A 15,919-nucleotide genomic window follows, 5' to 3' on the forward strand; every position below is an offset into this window, starting at 1 on the left:
AGTGGCCTCACTAGGATTGGAGCTCAGGGCTTCCAGTGCCAGAATCCATATTCTTACTCATTATACTACATTTCCTTTCAGAATAAGCCCAACATAGTGATTTTCTAACTAATACCAAAAAAAAAAAAAAGAATAAAAGAATAAACCAAACAATGAACCTAGATCAGGACGTCCTCGAAACATTTAGAGAATGTCCTTTGATTATTGAGGCAGAGGCTTATTTGGTCTATCTCTTAGGTGGGAGTTAATGATCCTAAAGACTTTAATGTTTCCTTTTTTAAAAAAAAATCCAAATATGGGCAGGGATCACCCTGCAAATAGAGAAAAAAGCACCTTTCTGCTTATGGGCCACAATGCGAGGTGCACAGCTGGAGCCATGAGACAAAGGACACCAGTGATTTTCATCTTCCGTAGTGTTCATTTTGCACTGCCCTGTACTTGTGTTGAGCTGCCATGTCCACCAGGAACTGAGTGCCAGAACTTGTCCCTCCTCTGCTACTCTGCCAGGAAGAAACTGGTTTAAGAAGCCCCTTGGTATAAATTATGCATGCGACCGAACCTGGGAGTAGATGCAGAAAGAAAGGGACCTAAAGAGGCAGTTTCGGCCGGGCGCGGTGGCTCACACCTGTAATCCCAGCACTTCGGGAGGCCAAGGTGGCAGATCACCAGAGGTCGGGAGTTCGAGACCAGCCTGACCAACATGGTGAAACCCCATCTCAACTAAAAATACAAAAATTAGCTGGGTGTAGTGGCACACACCTGTAATCCCAGCTATTCTGGAGACTGAGGCACAAGAATTGTTTGAATCCAGGAGACGGAGGTTGCAGTGAGCCAAGATCATGCCACTGAACTCCAGCCTGGGTGACAGAGAGAGGCTCTGTCTAAAAAACAACCACAACAACAACAACAAAGAGGCAGTTCATCATGGCAGTCGTCACACAGAGGCCCCTGCTGCATGGGCATGTTGATGCTGAGTGGGACTGCTCCATTGCCACAGAGGCGGCACATGCATCCACACATATGTATATTTTTTATTTTATTGCTTAACCACCTGAGAGTAAGTTGCAGACATTGTACCGTTTATCCCTTATCAGCACGTATCCCCTAAGTCCAGGAATATTCTCCCTCCTAGCCACATACAATTACCACACTCAAGAAAGCAAACACTGATATAATAGTACTTTCTAATTTCTAATTCATAGTCACATTTCTCTATTTATACTAATAATGTTCCTTTATTATAGCTTTTTTTCAACCTAGAATTCAACTCAGGATCATGCATTACATTTAGTGGTCCCACTCGATAGAATCTTTTCATCGAGAAGAGTCCCCCAGTCTTGTTTTTCATGATATTGACATTTTTTAAGAAGACAGGCCAGTTGCTTTGCAGAATTACCTTCAATTTGGATTTTTCTATTTCCTCATAATGAGATTCAGATCAAACCTTTTTGGCAGGAATATCACAGAGGTGACGTTGTGTCTTTCTCGGCCCATCATATCAAGGGTTATAAAATGTCAGTGTCTTCCATTGCAGGTGATGTTAAATTTCATTATTTGGTTAAAGGTGATGTCTGCCCCATTTTTCCATTGTAAAGACACTTTGCCTCTTTTTAATGAATTAGTAGTCTGTGATCATTTGAGACCACATGAAGCCAATTTTTAAACCCAAATATTAATAGCAACTATTGTTTTAAATGTGAAATAAAGACCACTGCCTCTGAAAGAGGCGAAGCCAAGGCCTCAGTCACTTGGGTTCCTGTGTTTCCTGCTTCCTAGAGCAGGCCCTGTTGGTGTTGAGAAGAGAAAATGGAGGCAGAGGGTAGGGTATGCTTTATGGAATGCTACCGTCAATCCTGATGCCCTTTGACTTCCATCTGGAAGGTAGCACTTTTTATTTAACCCTGACGAAGGAATGCGATCATTGACTCTGCCTAGCAAAACTACTTTGTGGTCAGAAATCTGTATCCAATAATCTCATCAGCTCTAAAGCTGGGATCTCTCTAGTCAGAGCCTTGGGACTGAGGGTGGAAGGAATTTGCACCCTCTCCAGTCCTCCTTCCATCTCAGGATTTCATCCATAAGATGGGAATAAAAACAACCACCACTTAGTTCCTCCCAGTTCTTGGCAATTTTCCAAATGAACAGCCACGATTCTAGTCAAGAGTCATGTCATTTTGGCCATGGGAGATACCAGGTCCCTGCTGCTTAGCAGGACTGGAAAAGAGGGACAAACCTGAGAATGAGTAGAATAAACCATCCTAACACCAGGACGGTTTCTTCCTTCTAGCCACAATACAATTACCCGTTCTTCATAGCAGTCTTCACACAGAGGTCCTTTAACCACATTAGAAGAGAGCCTCCTTCTCCTTCCTGCTGATTCTGGTTTCTCACACTGGCTTTTTCCCCTTTTGTTTTAAAAGATGATGATGCCCCGCCCCACGATGCGGCCCCATCATTGGATCTTCTACCCCCGATTAAAGGGAAAAAAAGTCCCGAGAGCCAGAATGGCCTGGATAGCCCCAGGACATCAGGCCGCAGCAGCCCCCCATGTCTCCCGCACATGAGAGCGTCCAGGAGGGCACTGCCAGCAGCTCAAGGTAACCATTCCCAGGGTGCATAGATGCCCCCCACTGGCTGGTATGTGGCTCATTTCCAGGACCGTGTGGCTGCTGTGATGTAAGTTTTCTGAAAGGCACTCCATTGAAAAGGGGTAGTTGACACAGTTTCTGATGATGTCAGTGGGATTAATGTTCCCCATGCATATTCCTAAAGGGTCAGTACATGTTTTAAGGGTTTGCTGCACCGACATGCACTGCCACGCTGTTTTGTGCTTTCCTCACTCCTGGCAGCAGCATTTGATGACACAGCTCCCTGCGCTCCTGGGGGAGACACACTACTGGATTTACCAGGCACACTCCAAACTGAGCCATAACCCTTGCCCCCTGAGGCAAGAGAGCCCGATGAGCCTGCCAACAGAAGAGTCCCCAGACAGAAGTCAACTCCAGCCCAGGGCAGAGCCTGTTCACAGAGACGAAAGGACCCTGATTCCTAGGGAAGGGTGAGGCAGGGCAAGGCCATTCCCTCTAGGTTTTAGCCTTACTTAAAGTGCTTATCCTTAAGGAGCTAATAGTCAAGGAGGGGACTAAGATGCTTATACAGAGCAATAATGCAAGGACAGTGCAAGAGCAGCTCCCCTGGGGCTTCCATCTAAAGGTAGCTCATAGAGCAAAAATTGCCTAGAGTCCAAGTTACCCCGGAAAATCCCTGGGAAGGTGCCACACTGGAGACTGACAGACCATTTTCAGGAACGTGTGGTCCAGGCAGCTGTTTCTCCTTCGTTGAAGGCTTGGACTGCTTTCTCAGTTTGAGCAGCAGATGAAGGAGATGACATGTGTTTGGGGGACAGATTGTATAAAGAAAGAGGTACCTCTGTTAACAGCAGAATCACACTCAGGGCTGCGAGAAACTCACACTTTGAGAGGCATATGGGAACAGAGAGCCATCATGGAGGCAACAGATTTCACATCTTTCATTTTATGCTCACTCAGGGACAGAATGCCTCAGTATTTAAATCAGTCTCGCTTGCTCTCTCTCTCTCCCCCTGCCCAGCACACCCCCCTCTCATTCTCTCCCCAGAGCGTATGTAATTGAATTCTTTAAGCATAAATTAAATCCACAGATTAATAGTTTCATTCTGTGTTTGCAGCTTCTGTTTCAGGCTGAGATGGTCAAAATTAAATCCCTTCCTTCCCCGCAACACTCTCTCTACCCCTAGAGACACTGTTTTCACCTAGAAACCATTCCAAGGTTGGAACCTCTCTTTCACAAACCACTCCCCTTTATACTTGTGTGGCAGCAATGCTCCTTTAATTCTGATGCAAATGAACCAAACTTAGTGTATTGTTATGTCCCCACCTGGGGCCTTCCTAGGAAGTTGCATGGCCTGGGACAAATCACAGCAAATGGATACTCACACCTACTTTAGACATCCTTATAAAGGGAGAATCTGATTAGAATAAAATACCAGTGGCCAGGTGCTGTGGTTCATGCCTATAATACCAGCACTTTGGGAGGCCGAGGTGGGCGGATCACAAGGTCAGGAGTTCGAGACCAGCTTGTGCAACAAGGTGAAACTCTATCTCTACTTTTTAGTAGAGATATTTTGTATTTTTATACAAAAAAAAAAAAATTAGCCAGGCATGGTGGTGCACATCTGTGATTCCAGATACTCAGGAGGCTGAGGCAGGAGAATCACTTGAACCTAGGAGGCAGAGGTTGCAGTGAGCCGAGATAGCACCATTGCACTCCAGCCTGGGCAACAAAGCAAGACTCTGTCTCAAAAAAAAAAAAAAAGAATAGAATGCCCAGACCAGGACTGGGACAAGAGAGCAGCCTGAAGCCTCAAGTGTGTGTGTTGGGTGTGTGCATGTGTGTAAGTGAATGTGTGTGGGATGTGTGCTTATATGCCCATGTAAGTACATGTGTGTGCTTGTGTGCATGCATGTCGTTGTGCACATCTACATAGGCATGGCTGCATATGCATGTACATATCTATATATTCAGTCTTGTGAATGTATGTGTGTCATATGCTCATGTATGTCACTGTTCATGTGTATGGGGGTGTGTGTGCATGCCCTGTGAGAGTGTGAATATGTCAGTGTGTGTTTGTAAGTGTGCATGTGTACGTGTGTGCTCCTTAGCATCCCCTCTAGCGGGTGGCCTGCTAGTCCAGGTAGCTGGACTCCTGGCCCCTTTGTCTTGGAGATGGGGAAGGTAAGTATAGTATAATATGAATAAATTTGGTCTTTGTCCCTGGTTTCTATTACTAAGCTAAAACTCTTGGAATTTTCTGAATGATAGTAGTATCTTTTGTTATTCATAATGAGCCCCTTTGAAAACACCTGAGTTTATGCTAATGAGGTGACATAGGATAAGGCCCCTAGGTAGCCTCATGATGGGGCCAGCGACCAGAAGGACCAAGCCCAGAAGGACCAAGCGATAAGAGGATTAGAGGGTTGGAGTTTCCAGCCACAACCTCCAGGAAAGGGGAGGGGACACTGCAGATCAAGCTCTTTATTAGCTGTTGACCACGGGTTGATAAGCATCAGTGTTGCTGAGTGTGTCTAGGTGGGAGGGCAGCAGGCCCAGGGAGGGTACGGAAGCTCGGCACATCCTCGCCCATCTCTTCATCTGGCTGTTCGCATCCTTTCTAATGTCCTTTATAAATAAGCCAGAAAATGTAAGTAAGTGTTTCCCTGAGTTCTGTGAGCTGTGCTACCAAACTGTTGAACCCAAGGAGAGGGAGGATTGTGGGAGGCCCAATTTAGAGCCGGTCAGTCAGAAGTATAGGTCACAATCTGGGACTTGCAATTGGCATCTGAAGTGGAGGGGGCGGCAATCTTGTGGACTGAGCCCTACCCTGTGGGATCTGACACCATCTCCCGGTAGAGAGTGTCAGAACTGAATTAAATTATAGGACGACCAGTTGGTATCTGCTGGAGAATTGTTTGGTATGGGGGAAACCTCACAATCTAGTCCCAGGAGTATTCTGGGTTGAGCATTGAGATTCAAGTGGGGAATAAATGACTTCTTTTTTACTTTTACAGTCAGGTTATAAAAAATACCTTCAATCTTTCTAAGTAACTAGGGAGACACAGCATCCTTTTCCTTGACCTGAGCCCCTGGCATCACCAAGCCATCCCAGTATTTCATCTAGAGGTTATGGCTGTGTATGCTGAGTACTGCACAGGACATCTGACGGAGGCGGACAGCAGAGGCAGGAAGCAGGAAGTCCTGTTCCCAGGGGCTGGGCTGCTGCACACGGCTGAAGGAAGGGACTCCCTTTCCTTCACAGAGTGCCCATGCTTGCTTAGCCCTGCCCGTGAGGTAGCCAGGCTCTCCCGAAGGCATGATGTAGGCGAGTGGCAGCCCCTCCCTGTTCATCCCACCTTGACCCCCAGAAGGCAGAGCCTGAAGAATAGCCCCGCTTTGCTGAGTCCCAGGAACAGGCTCCCACTATACTCTGGCGGGCACCTGAGCCCACGTGCATCTACGGGTGTGTGCCCACAGGGGACTAGAGGAACATGGCCCAGGTTCAGTCTGTCTCCCTCACCAACATGGTGTTGACACTGCCCATGCTTGTGCTTATTTTCAAGAAGATTCCAGCGACCCCACCCTGCGACACTTCTTGCTGGGTCCAGATGGAGAAGAAGTCTGCCTGTCCCTCCCAGGGCAGACCCAAACCGAGGCGCTTCCATCGGGTAAAGGTAAGCTCACACACTCCAGGGCAGCCTGGTTTTTTTTTCAAAGGGGAAGATGTTACCTGCAGCTTCCAAATTTTCCCAAGAGCAGAGACATCATTAAAAACAGATGCAAGTCAGCCAGTTTCTCCCCTTTCACCGACACAGAGGTGCTTCTGTAGCTCAGACACAATGATCCAATGTTTGCACAACAAGTTTACTCTTGCTGGAGCATTTGGAGAGAGAAGTTCCAGTGGAATGGCTTGGAAGAGGTCTAATGTGCCACGCTGATGCCTTGATGAGAATGATAAAGTCCTTTTGGTATTTGCCCAAACTAAACACTGCCTTTTCTCTTCTTTCCAACCACCCTGCAGAGGTGGAGGCGGCTAATTGGTAATCCAATCAGGTATCCTTGTTATGAGCATTGGTTCATCCCTGTGAATCATCTGGCTCCTGACAGATAGCAAGGCAGTTTCCAAAAACCCTTCTGGCATGTTCACTTTTTAGAAAAGAGATGCTGCCTCTGGGCAATAGCCATTTTGCAAAGGAAAAAAGAAATGAAGTCAGAGGGTGATGAGCATCAACCACCCAGAAACCACTGTGATGTGTATGCATGAGTCTGCAGCCAGCAGGCCCCTTGATGTGGGAGATTAAAAGCTGCACTCATTTGGGGGGTTATGTCATGACTGGCTCAATAAAAAGAGCACGGATTCAGAGCTAGGAGATTTGAGGAGCTCTGGCCTCGCCTCTAAGTTGCCAGATGACTTTGAGTCAGTCCCTCATCCTCCCTGTATCCAAGGTTCCTCCACCAAAATGAGAGGATTCATTCCTCCTCTGAGAAATTCCTTGACCATTGCTGCATTTTACATCTGTGTCCGCCGCTATTGGAGCAGCCACCTAGTATATGGATTTCCAGAAAGTAGAATGTATTTGATTCCAAATTCAGCATCAAAGAACTTCCATCAGCAGTTGGTTTATACCAGGATATGAGTACAAAAATATCTTGGTTCTGAATTGGTGGAAGCAGGAGTTAGACAGGTGGAGGCCGCTGTCAGCATGACACAGCTGGTGCAGCAGCTGGAAAGCAAATATGATTCTGTTCACCTGCTGCACATTTGTCCGCTCTGTTCCAGGAGAGATAGTTCCCCCTTTTGGCACAGCGAAAGCTAGAAGCAAAAAAGGAAATATTTAGGCTGTAAGTTTATTGTCACCATTGTCAATATGATGCTTCAATCATTTCAGTATTCTTGGCACCTAGCATAGTCCCTGACATATACATAGAAGGATCACAATAAATGTTTACTGAAATTTTTTGAAAAATATTTCAATAATTTCCATGACATGGAGAAAGAAAAAGTTGAAACTTATGCTGATAAATGAAGACTTGCCAGTCCCACAGACGGTATATTTAATCCTACTTGCCTCTCAAACCTAAAGGCATTCACTGCATGCTTATTGAATGAATGAATGAATGAATGAATGAAGGAATGAGTTAGCCACTGACCTTTCTCAAGCCTTTCCTCCATGGGCAGTTGGTTGACCTTCAGTCTTGATGGTAACAGGATGTTGCCCAAGAAGGTGGTGAAAGATCTTAAACCCACATCTTCCTTATAAGGGTCTGACTTTCTAAGAGTATGTATTAATGAGCAAAGATTTTTTTGGTTTGGGCTTTTTTTTTTTTTTTTTTGGTTTGGTTTGGTTTGGGAGACAGTATACTGAAAAAACTTTCTCCTCTCACAAAATATTAGGTTGGTGCAAAAGTAATCGCGGTTTTGCCATTACTTTTAATTGCAAAAACCTCAATTACTTTTGCACCAACCTATAATTGCTCCAACCACACCAAACTCTGTGCAGATCAGTTTGTTCAAAACCATCTTAATCATTGTCTCCACCCTCCCCTCCAGCCTCATCTTCTACTATATTCCAGCCCACCCCTTGCTCATCTCTTTGATGGTCTAAAAATTCAGTCTTCATTCTTTTCTCTCCAAACTTTTGCTCAAGTTGCCCCCAAATATTTAGAATAGCTTTAAGTTCATCTTTTCTGGAACATTTTCCTTAATAAATCCACCTCATTGCACACAACTGCCTAGATGTAGCCTCAGCCCCATTCCTCTCTCTCTGTCTCAATCCTGCTTTTGTGATTATTGTATTTATCTGTATCTGTTTTCTGTTTAGCTCCCAATATGAGTCCTAGAGAACGTCTCATCTCCATCATATGTCCAAGAAAAGCTTGTTGATTGACTGAATACCCCAGGTGCCACAAAGGAAAGTTCTTTAGAGATCATAGTTGTTGTTGGTCTTTTTTTTTTTTTTTTTTTTTAATTAAAAAAAAAAAACTCTTGAGTAAAGGAAGGAATATGATCTGTCTGATCTTTCTGAGACTTCCAGGCTCTGTCAACAACTATTTGGAAATAAATTCTTAGGCAATTAGATCATGATATCTTGCTTTCAGACAGCATAGGGAAATGAATATAAACCTTCAGAAGGAAAAAAAAAAAAAAAAGATGTGAAGACTAGAGCTGGAATTTGACCCTTTTGGTCATGTTGGGATATTGCAACATTTAGAAAATTGAAAGTCTTGAGAAAGGAAAAGTTAACTTGGAAGGATACAAGTCAAACCACTGGATATGCCCTCCGAATTGCTTATCCTTGATTCAAATCCTTCATGTACTTCCCTAGTCACAGTGCCAGCAATAGAAGTTTTCTCTCAGAAGTTCTTTTATTCAGAAGTTTTTTTACAAAGAAGTTCAAGGATGTTTATGCCAGTGATTCAGGTTGGACATCAAGTCCCATGTAAATTTAAATTCCTGGTCTCTTTCAGAGTTTCTGTTTAGTATTTGTTCTTGTTCTAAATGCATTTTTACCCTCAGAAAATGTTTTTTGGGTGTTTTTTGTATTTTTAGACAGGGTCTTGCTCTGTCACACAGGCTACAGTACAGTGGTGCAATCATGGCTCACTGCAGTCTCAAACTCCTGGGTTCAAGCTATCCTCCCACCTCAGCTTCCAAATAGCTGGGGCTACAGGCACGAGCCACCATGCCCGACTTTTTCTTTGTTGAGACGGGGTCTCCCTATGTTGCCCAGGCTGGTCTCAAACTCCTAGACTCAAGCAATCCTCCCACCTAGGTCTCTCAAAGTGCTGCGATACAGGCATGAGCCACTGCACCCAGCCTTTCTTGATTGTTTGTTTGTTGTTGTTGTCGTTTGTCATTTAATTAGCATCCTTCCCCCTTGCAACTCTTTCATAGTATGGTGGTTTTAAAATATATCCGCAAATTCTTTGACACTTTCCCCTTCAAAAGGGAAAAACTAACTCTTCTCCCCTTGAGTGTGAGTGGGATATGATGGCTCACTTCTAAGTAAAGATAGACTATGGCAGAATTGATGGTATGTGACTTCTGAGACTGGGGTCATAAAAGGCACCAAGGCTTCCTCCTTGCTCGCTCTGTCTTGGATTACTCACTCTGGGGAAAGCCACCCACCATGTCTGTGATGAGGCCATTCCAGCAGCCTATGGCAAGCAGTCCACGTGGCAAGGAACAGAAGCCCCCTGCCAACAGCCAGAATGAACTTCCCAGGCTTGTGTGGGAGATGCCTTGAGAGGAGATTCTCCAGCCCCAGTCAAGTCTTCAGATGACTGCATCCCTGGCTGACATTGTGTCTGTGACCTAATGAAAGGCTGCCCCAGAACCACACACCTAAGCCACTCCAAGATTCCCACAGAAACTGAGACATAACAAAGGTTTATTGTTTTAGGTTTCAGGATCATTTGTTTTGCAGTAATAGGTAACTAGTATTCTAGATAACTAGTATTCTTGGTGTCATTTTGTGATGGTCTGTGATTTGGTTGACAGAAAGGTGAGTCTAAGAATATCCCAGCTGGTCTCAAAACACTGATCATTTAGTGGTAAAACACAGGCTAAGTGATTCACTTTCTCTGTTCTCCCCATTTTTCCTTTGTGATAAGTTGGTTGTGGGACCCCATGAGTAAAAGAATCCTTCCATGTTGGTTGGGTACTGTTTAAATTATGATTTTCCTTAAGTAGCCCATCTCTTAGTAGCTGTTACCTTATTGATGATGCCAAGAGATGTAAGGGATGATAATTAATTTCGATAAAGCCATATGAGGAAGAAAAAAAAACTCTGGTTTTATTCCCACCTGTACTGCCCAGGATTTCTGTGATCACAGGCAAATAACTTCATTGCCTTGGACCTCAGCTTCCTCATATGGAAAAAGAGGAGTTGGTATCAGATTCAGTCCTCACAGCACATGTCCCATCAAACTCCAATTCCTCAGAAGGTTAACAGGCATTGTGTAAAAAAGGAAAGGTTCTAGGGCCAGATACATTTGGAAACCAGTGGACCAAAGTTAAGCAGATCCCTTACCGCAGGACTTCCTAGAGCCTCCAATACGCTGATGTGCACCATGGTTCTTCAGGATGGGCATATGCACTGTTTCCCAAATTTATTTGATCACTGAATGCCTTTGTTTTTGGTAAAGCATCATGTGGATCTAAAAAGTTTTTGGCAAACTTTGGAAAATGCTAAACTGATAATTTCTAAGGTTCTTCTAACATGGTATGTTTCTAAATATGCCCCTTTCCCCAAGGAGACTCTCTCAGTGGAGCAGTTCTTTTGTCTAAATCCTGAAACAGGATTTCAGCCATTCAATCATTTGTGACTATTATTGTTTTTATTCTCTAAACATCAATTCTGAATCATAGGGTCCACAATCCATCCATCTCTGGATAGGAAGAAATACAGGAAGATAGGAGCCCCACATGGTTATAGTGTTTTTCATAACACTTTTCAGTGTTTTTCATAACCCTCATGAGAAATAATGTTGGCAGATGTTACCAGTACTAGCAATCTCAGGTCAAATGTTTGAATAAGGGAAAATGTGGCTAGATATGGTCTCTGGGCACCCAGCGTTTCCTTCCAGTGGGCCTTCCTGTACTACAGAGGCTAGAAGGCTAAAAACTACATTTCCCAGATAACCTCTGCAGCTAGGGGGCTGGATGCAAATTGTGTTCTGCCAATTAGATGTGCTTGCATGAGATTTGGAGGGCAGAAGTGAGGCAGAAGCATCAAAGCTTTGGACACTGAACTCATGAAGACTGAGCATAAGAGGCAGTTACTCTATAGTAACTCTGTTTCTTCTTTAAAATATCCGGGCAGTTTCTGTTCTGGGCTGAACCCTGACTAAAAAGCTCTCCTTACAAAAATTACAGGAGATTCCCATCAGGCTTGGCATGGGGCTAAGTTAGGTCTATCACATGTACCACAGTGTTGAGTGGGTGTAGAAGGGCAGGCTGTGATAGCTGTGCTTGTCCCAGCCTTCAGAAGGAAGCAGGTTCTTTCCCTCACTGTAGTGATACCAGCAAAGCCTCACAGCCCACTCTGGAAGGTGTCCTGATAGCCACCAGTAGAGAGCTGCTAAAACACAGTAGGGACTCTCCTTCATTTCCTTTGACAAAAACCTCTTGTGATTCCTAGAAACACAAAGACTTCCCTACCTCACAGGTAGCTGAAAAGGTGGCATTATCACCACTTTATGGCTTCCGAAGAAGAAATATGTCAAGAATAATAGCTTGCAGCCAGGTATGGTGGCTCATGCCTGTAATCCACTTTGGGAGGCTGAGGAGGATGGATCACCTGAGGTCAGGAGTTTTGAGACCAGCCTAGTCAACATGGTGAAACCCTGACTCTACTAAAAATACAAAAATTAGCTGGGCATGATGGCAGGTGCCTGTAATCCCAGCTACTCAGGAGGCTGAGGCAGGAGAATTGAACCTGGGAGGCAGAAATTGCAGTGAGCTGAGATGGTGCCATTGCACTCCAGCATGGGTAACAGAGTGAGACTCCGTCTCAGGAAAAAAAAAAAAAAAAGGAAAAAAATAAAAAATAGCTTGCTTTGAATCCATTAGCTATTCATTTTTTGAAGAAAAAAATCAATATAAAGTACTGAAGAATACATAATTTCTTTTTTTTTTAAGATGATGGTACTTATGTCACTTTTTACAGAAGCTGTGAAGCTATGAATTCTACCTCCCTTGCATTTGTTCTGTTTCAGGGAACCCTAGAGTCAGGAGGGAACTTAGGCATCACCTTCATCAGTATTTAAGCAAAGGAATCATTTAATCAGACTTTCTGAGAATACTAGTAAATAAAACAGATAAAAGCAGAACTACCTGGTTGAAGTGGAGATGATCTAATTATGTCCTTCCCAACTTCTCTGCAGCCCAACTAACTGTTCCCCTCCTAAGATGATTCTAGGAGTGGGGGTGGGGGTCTATGCAGGGCCACTAGAGCTATGCGACAATTAGAAAACCTGCTGGGCCAGGCACGGTGGCTCATGCCTATAATCCCAGCACTTTGGGGGGCTGAGGCAGGAGGATCATGTGAGCCCAGGAGTTCAAGACTAACCTGAGTGATATCGTTTAGCTGTGTCCCCACCCACATTTCATCTTGAATTGTAAGTCCCACAATTCCCATGTGTCATGGGAGGAACCCAGTGGGAGGTGATTGAATTATGGGAGCGGGTCTTTCCTGCGCTGTTCTCCTGATAGTGAATGAGTCTCACGAGATCTGATGGTTTAAAATGGAGAGTTTCCCTGCACAAGCTCTCTTTGCCTGTCGCCGTCCATGTAAGATGTGACTTGCTCCTCCTTGCCTTCTGCCATGATTGTGAGGTCTCCCCAGCCACATGAAACTGTGAGTCCAATTAAACCTCTTTCTTTTTTGTAAATTGCCTAGTTTGGGGTATATCTTTGTCAACAGCATGAAAACGGACTAATACACTGAGCAACATAGTGAGATCCCGTCTCTGCAAAAAATTTTAAAAATTAGCTGGGCCTGGTGTGCACACCTGTGGTCCCAGCTACTCCAGGGGCTGAGGTGGGAGGATTGCTTGAGCATGGGAGGTCAAGGCTACAGTAAGCCATGGCTGCACCACTGCACACCAGCCTAGGCAATAGAGTGAGACCTTGTCTCAAAAAGAGAAAAGAAAACCTCTGATTTTATGGATAAGGAAACTGATGCCCAAAGAGGTATGATTTGCTCAAAGCCACACAGCTTTTATATGGCAAATCCAAGGCTCAAGCCCAGATCTTCCTTCATCCAGTGAGGCCAGAGCTTTTCCCATTGCATCACACAGACTCTAGTCCCTCTTATCCAGGTATTTAAGCTTCAAGGACCAGTTGAAGTTCCCTCTCTACTGTGATGCCTTACCTGACCACCTCAGCCACAACTATTGCTATTTCCTTACGTTCCACTCATTCTTACCACCTAGGCCTCTTACCAAGCACTCCCTCACATCTTTTATCCTTTTTACTATTTTTCTTATTTCCCCTCCTAGATTGAAAATTCCTGTGAGTAGATCCCCCTCATCTACCTCTGAATATCCCAGAGAACACACCTTGTATTCCCAGAGTATTTCTCATAATATTGACTGAATATTATGAATATTGACTGAATAATATTTACAAAAGGAATAGTGGAAGAATGTGTTCAGCTAAATTCTAATAATAGAACCCCCCACCTTGGATTTTAGCTGAACACATGGCTGCCCACAGAGAGATTATGCTTCCCAGACTCACTTGCAGCTAGGTATGGCCACGTGACCAAGGTTTGACCAATGGCAAGTGAATGGAAGTAACACATGCACATCCAGGTCATTTCCTTAAAAGGAAACTGTTTGCCCTTCCCCTTCTCCTTCTCCTTGGACTTGGTTGTGGTAATAGCTTCAACCATGTAGAAGAGAACAATTCTGTATGGGATGATGGAGTACTAAGATATTAGGAACCAGGGTGTTCAGGTAATTTTATGGAGCAGAGCCACCCTGATCAGCCTGTCTGCCTACCTCTGGACGTGTATGTGCAAGAGGAATAAATGTTTATCTTTTTGGGTCTCTTGTCTTACAGCAGCTTACCTTGTGCCTTAACAGAATGCAACTATAATATCTGCCAACATACTTCACATTGCTTTGTGAAAATCAAATCAGATCACACTTGCTCTCCATCTTATAAAGTATTAAGTAAAATTCCAATACGAAATATCATTGAACCTCAAAGAAGGCCCATTACGTGTGTGTTTGATTCATTTGATACAATGTACCAAACGCCTCCCATATGCAAGGGACATGGAAGGATGTTAATATTGAGAGCAAACACCCTCAGGCACCTTGCTGTGCATGTCATCTTGTTCCCTTATCCCAGTGATCCTAGGAAGTGAGTATTTTCATTCACATATCATAGGTAAAGAGATTGAAACACAGGGAGCTCACTTACCTGGTTAAGGGCAGAGCTGGGCTTCATTCCCAGGCCTGTCTGTCCTCACTCCACACACCAAAGCTACACCCCAGGCACTGCAGTCACTGCCCTCAAGGACCTCACAGTCCACGTGGAGAACAGATTCACAAGCCAATAACTGTACCATAAGGCAGAATGAAATGAGTGCCATCACAGAGGCCTAAGAGCACAATCCAGGGGTATTCCAGGAAGGGCCCATTAATTGCAGCCTAGGAAGGTGGGAAGGGCTTTTTACAGAGGAAGCTCCATTTGCACTGACCTTTGAGAAACGAGAAGTAGATAGACAGGGAAGGGGAGGGCCAGCCAGCCAAGACATTAGCATGAACAAGGACAAAGAGGAACGTAGAGAACACGTGGATAATGAGGAGCAGCACGGTGTGAGTGGACTGTGGGGGGGTTTCATGCAGGGGTGGGGAGAAGCTGGGCCTGGAAGGCAGACCAGGGCCAGACCAGGGAAAGCCTTGTGTGCCAGGAGAGAGCTGAAATGCTGCTGTTTAGGCAACAAGGAATCAGATGTTTGAGGAGGGATGTCATGCAACCCAACGTGTGAGCTAGCATGAAGGAACAGATAAGAGAAAAGGCAGAGGGCTCAGGCTACTGCAAAATCAGCCGGACAGCACTGGGTGAGGGCCCGAGTGGAAGGCAGTGAGCAGCCATGCCTAAAAGGCATGCTCCCCGGGGCCGCTGACTGCACAAGAGCATCTCAACCAGCACTCTGAGATCTGGGCCGCCCATGACAAGCCTGTTTGTAGATCTTCTTTATAAAATTGGCTACAGGGCTCATCTCCAATCTTCTACTCAAATTTGCTTTTTTTTTTTTTTTTTTTGAGACTGAGTTTCGTTCTTGTTGCCCAGGCTGGAGTGCGGTGGTGCGATCTCGGCTCACTGCATCCTCTGCTTCCCAGGTTCAAGCGATTCTCCTGCCTCAGCCTCCCAAGTAGCTGGGATACCACCACGTGGTGCACAAGTAGGTGCACCACCACGCCCGGCTAAATTTGTTGTATTTTTAGTAAAGATGGGGTTTCACTGTGTTGGTCAGGCTGGTCTCAAACTCCTGACCTCAAGTGATCCACCTGCCTCGGCCTCCCAAAGTGCTGGGATTACAGGTGTAAGCCACCACGCCTAGCCTAAATTATCTTTATTCTGTTTTTACTTTCAGTTAAGAAGGTTATTTTGGAAAGGGAGACATGTGTGTCTCCTGTATTATAATTAAGCTAAAACAACAACTAAGGCCTGGAGCCCACATTGTCCCCACAGCAGCACCCACAGGGCCACCGCTCTGGCAGCCTCCCTCAAGCCAAGTCAAAGTCCCACCAGCACACAGAAAAAAATAGATCCCCATGCCGTATGCCTCTCAGCTTGTCAGCAATG

General features: G+C 44.9%; 1 protein-coding gene and 1 long non-coding RNA gene across 5 annotated transcripts in view; one reads left to right on the plus strand and one right to left on the minus strand.

Moving 5' to 3' along the window:
- Positions 1 to 15,919, plus strand: part of KIAA2012 (KIAA2012 ortholog) — a 140,207-nt gene that overhangs the window by 41,685 nt on the left and 82,603 nt on the right. For all 3 annotated transcript variants that reach the window (XM_031651451.1, XM_021923887.2, XM_017946794.3), the window contains exons 10-11: positions 2,421 to 2,597; positions 6,156 to 6,266. In XM_031651451.1, coding sequence (XP_031507311.1) covers positions 2,421 to 2,597; positions 6,156 to 6,266 — 288 coding nt within the window. The remainder of the gene's footprint in view (positions 1 to 2,420; positions 2,598 to 6,155; positions 6,267 to 15,919) is intronic.
- LOC103876448 overlaps positions 1 to 15,919 on the minus strand; it is a 60,229-nt gene that overhangs the window by 39,712 nt on the left and 4,598 nt on the right. For both annotated transcript variants that reach the window (XR_004176622.1, XR_002516235.2), the window contains exon 2: positions 6,323 to 7,405. This is a non-coding gene — a long non-coding RNA (uncharacterized LOC103876448). The remainder of the gene's footprint in view (positions 1 to 6,322; positions 7,406 to 15,919) is intronic.

This window comes from Papio anubis, chromosome 10 (genome assembly GCF_008728515.1).
Source record: "Papio anubis isolate 15944 chromosome 10, Panubis1.0, whole genome shotgun sequence".
Classification (NCBI taxonomy): Eukaryota; Metazoa; Chordata; class Mammalia; order Primates; family Cercopithecidae; genus Papio; species Papio anubis.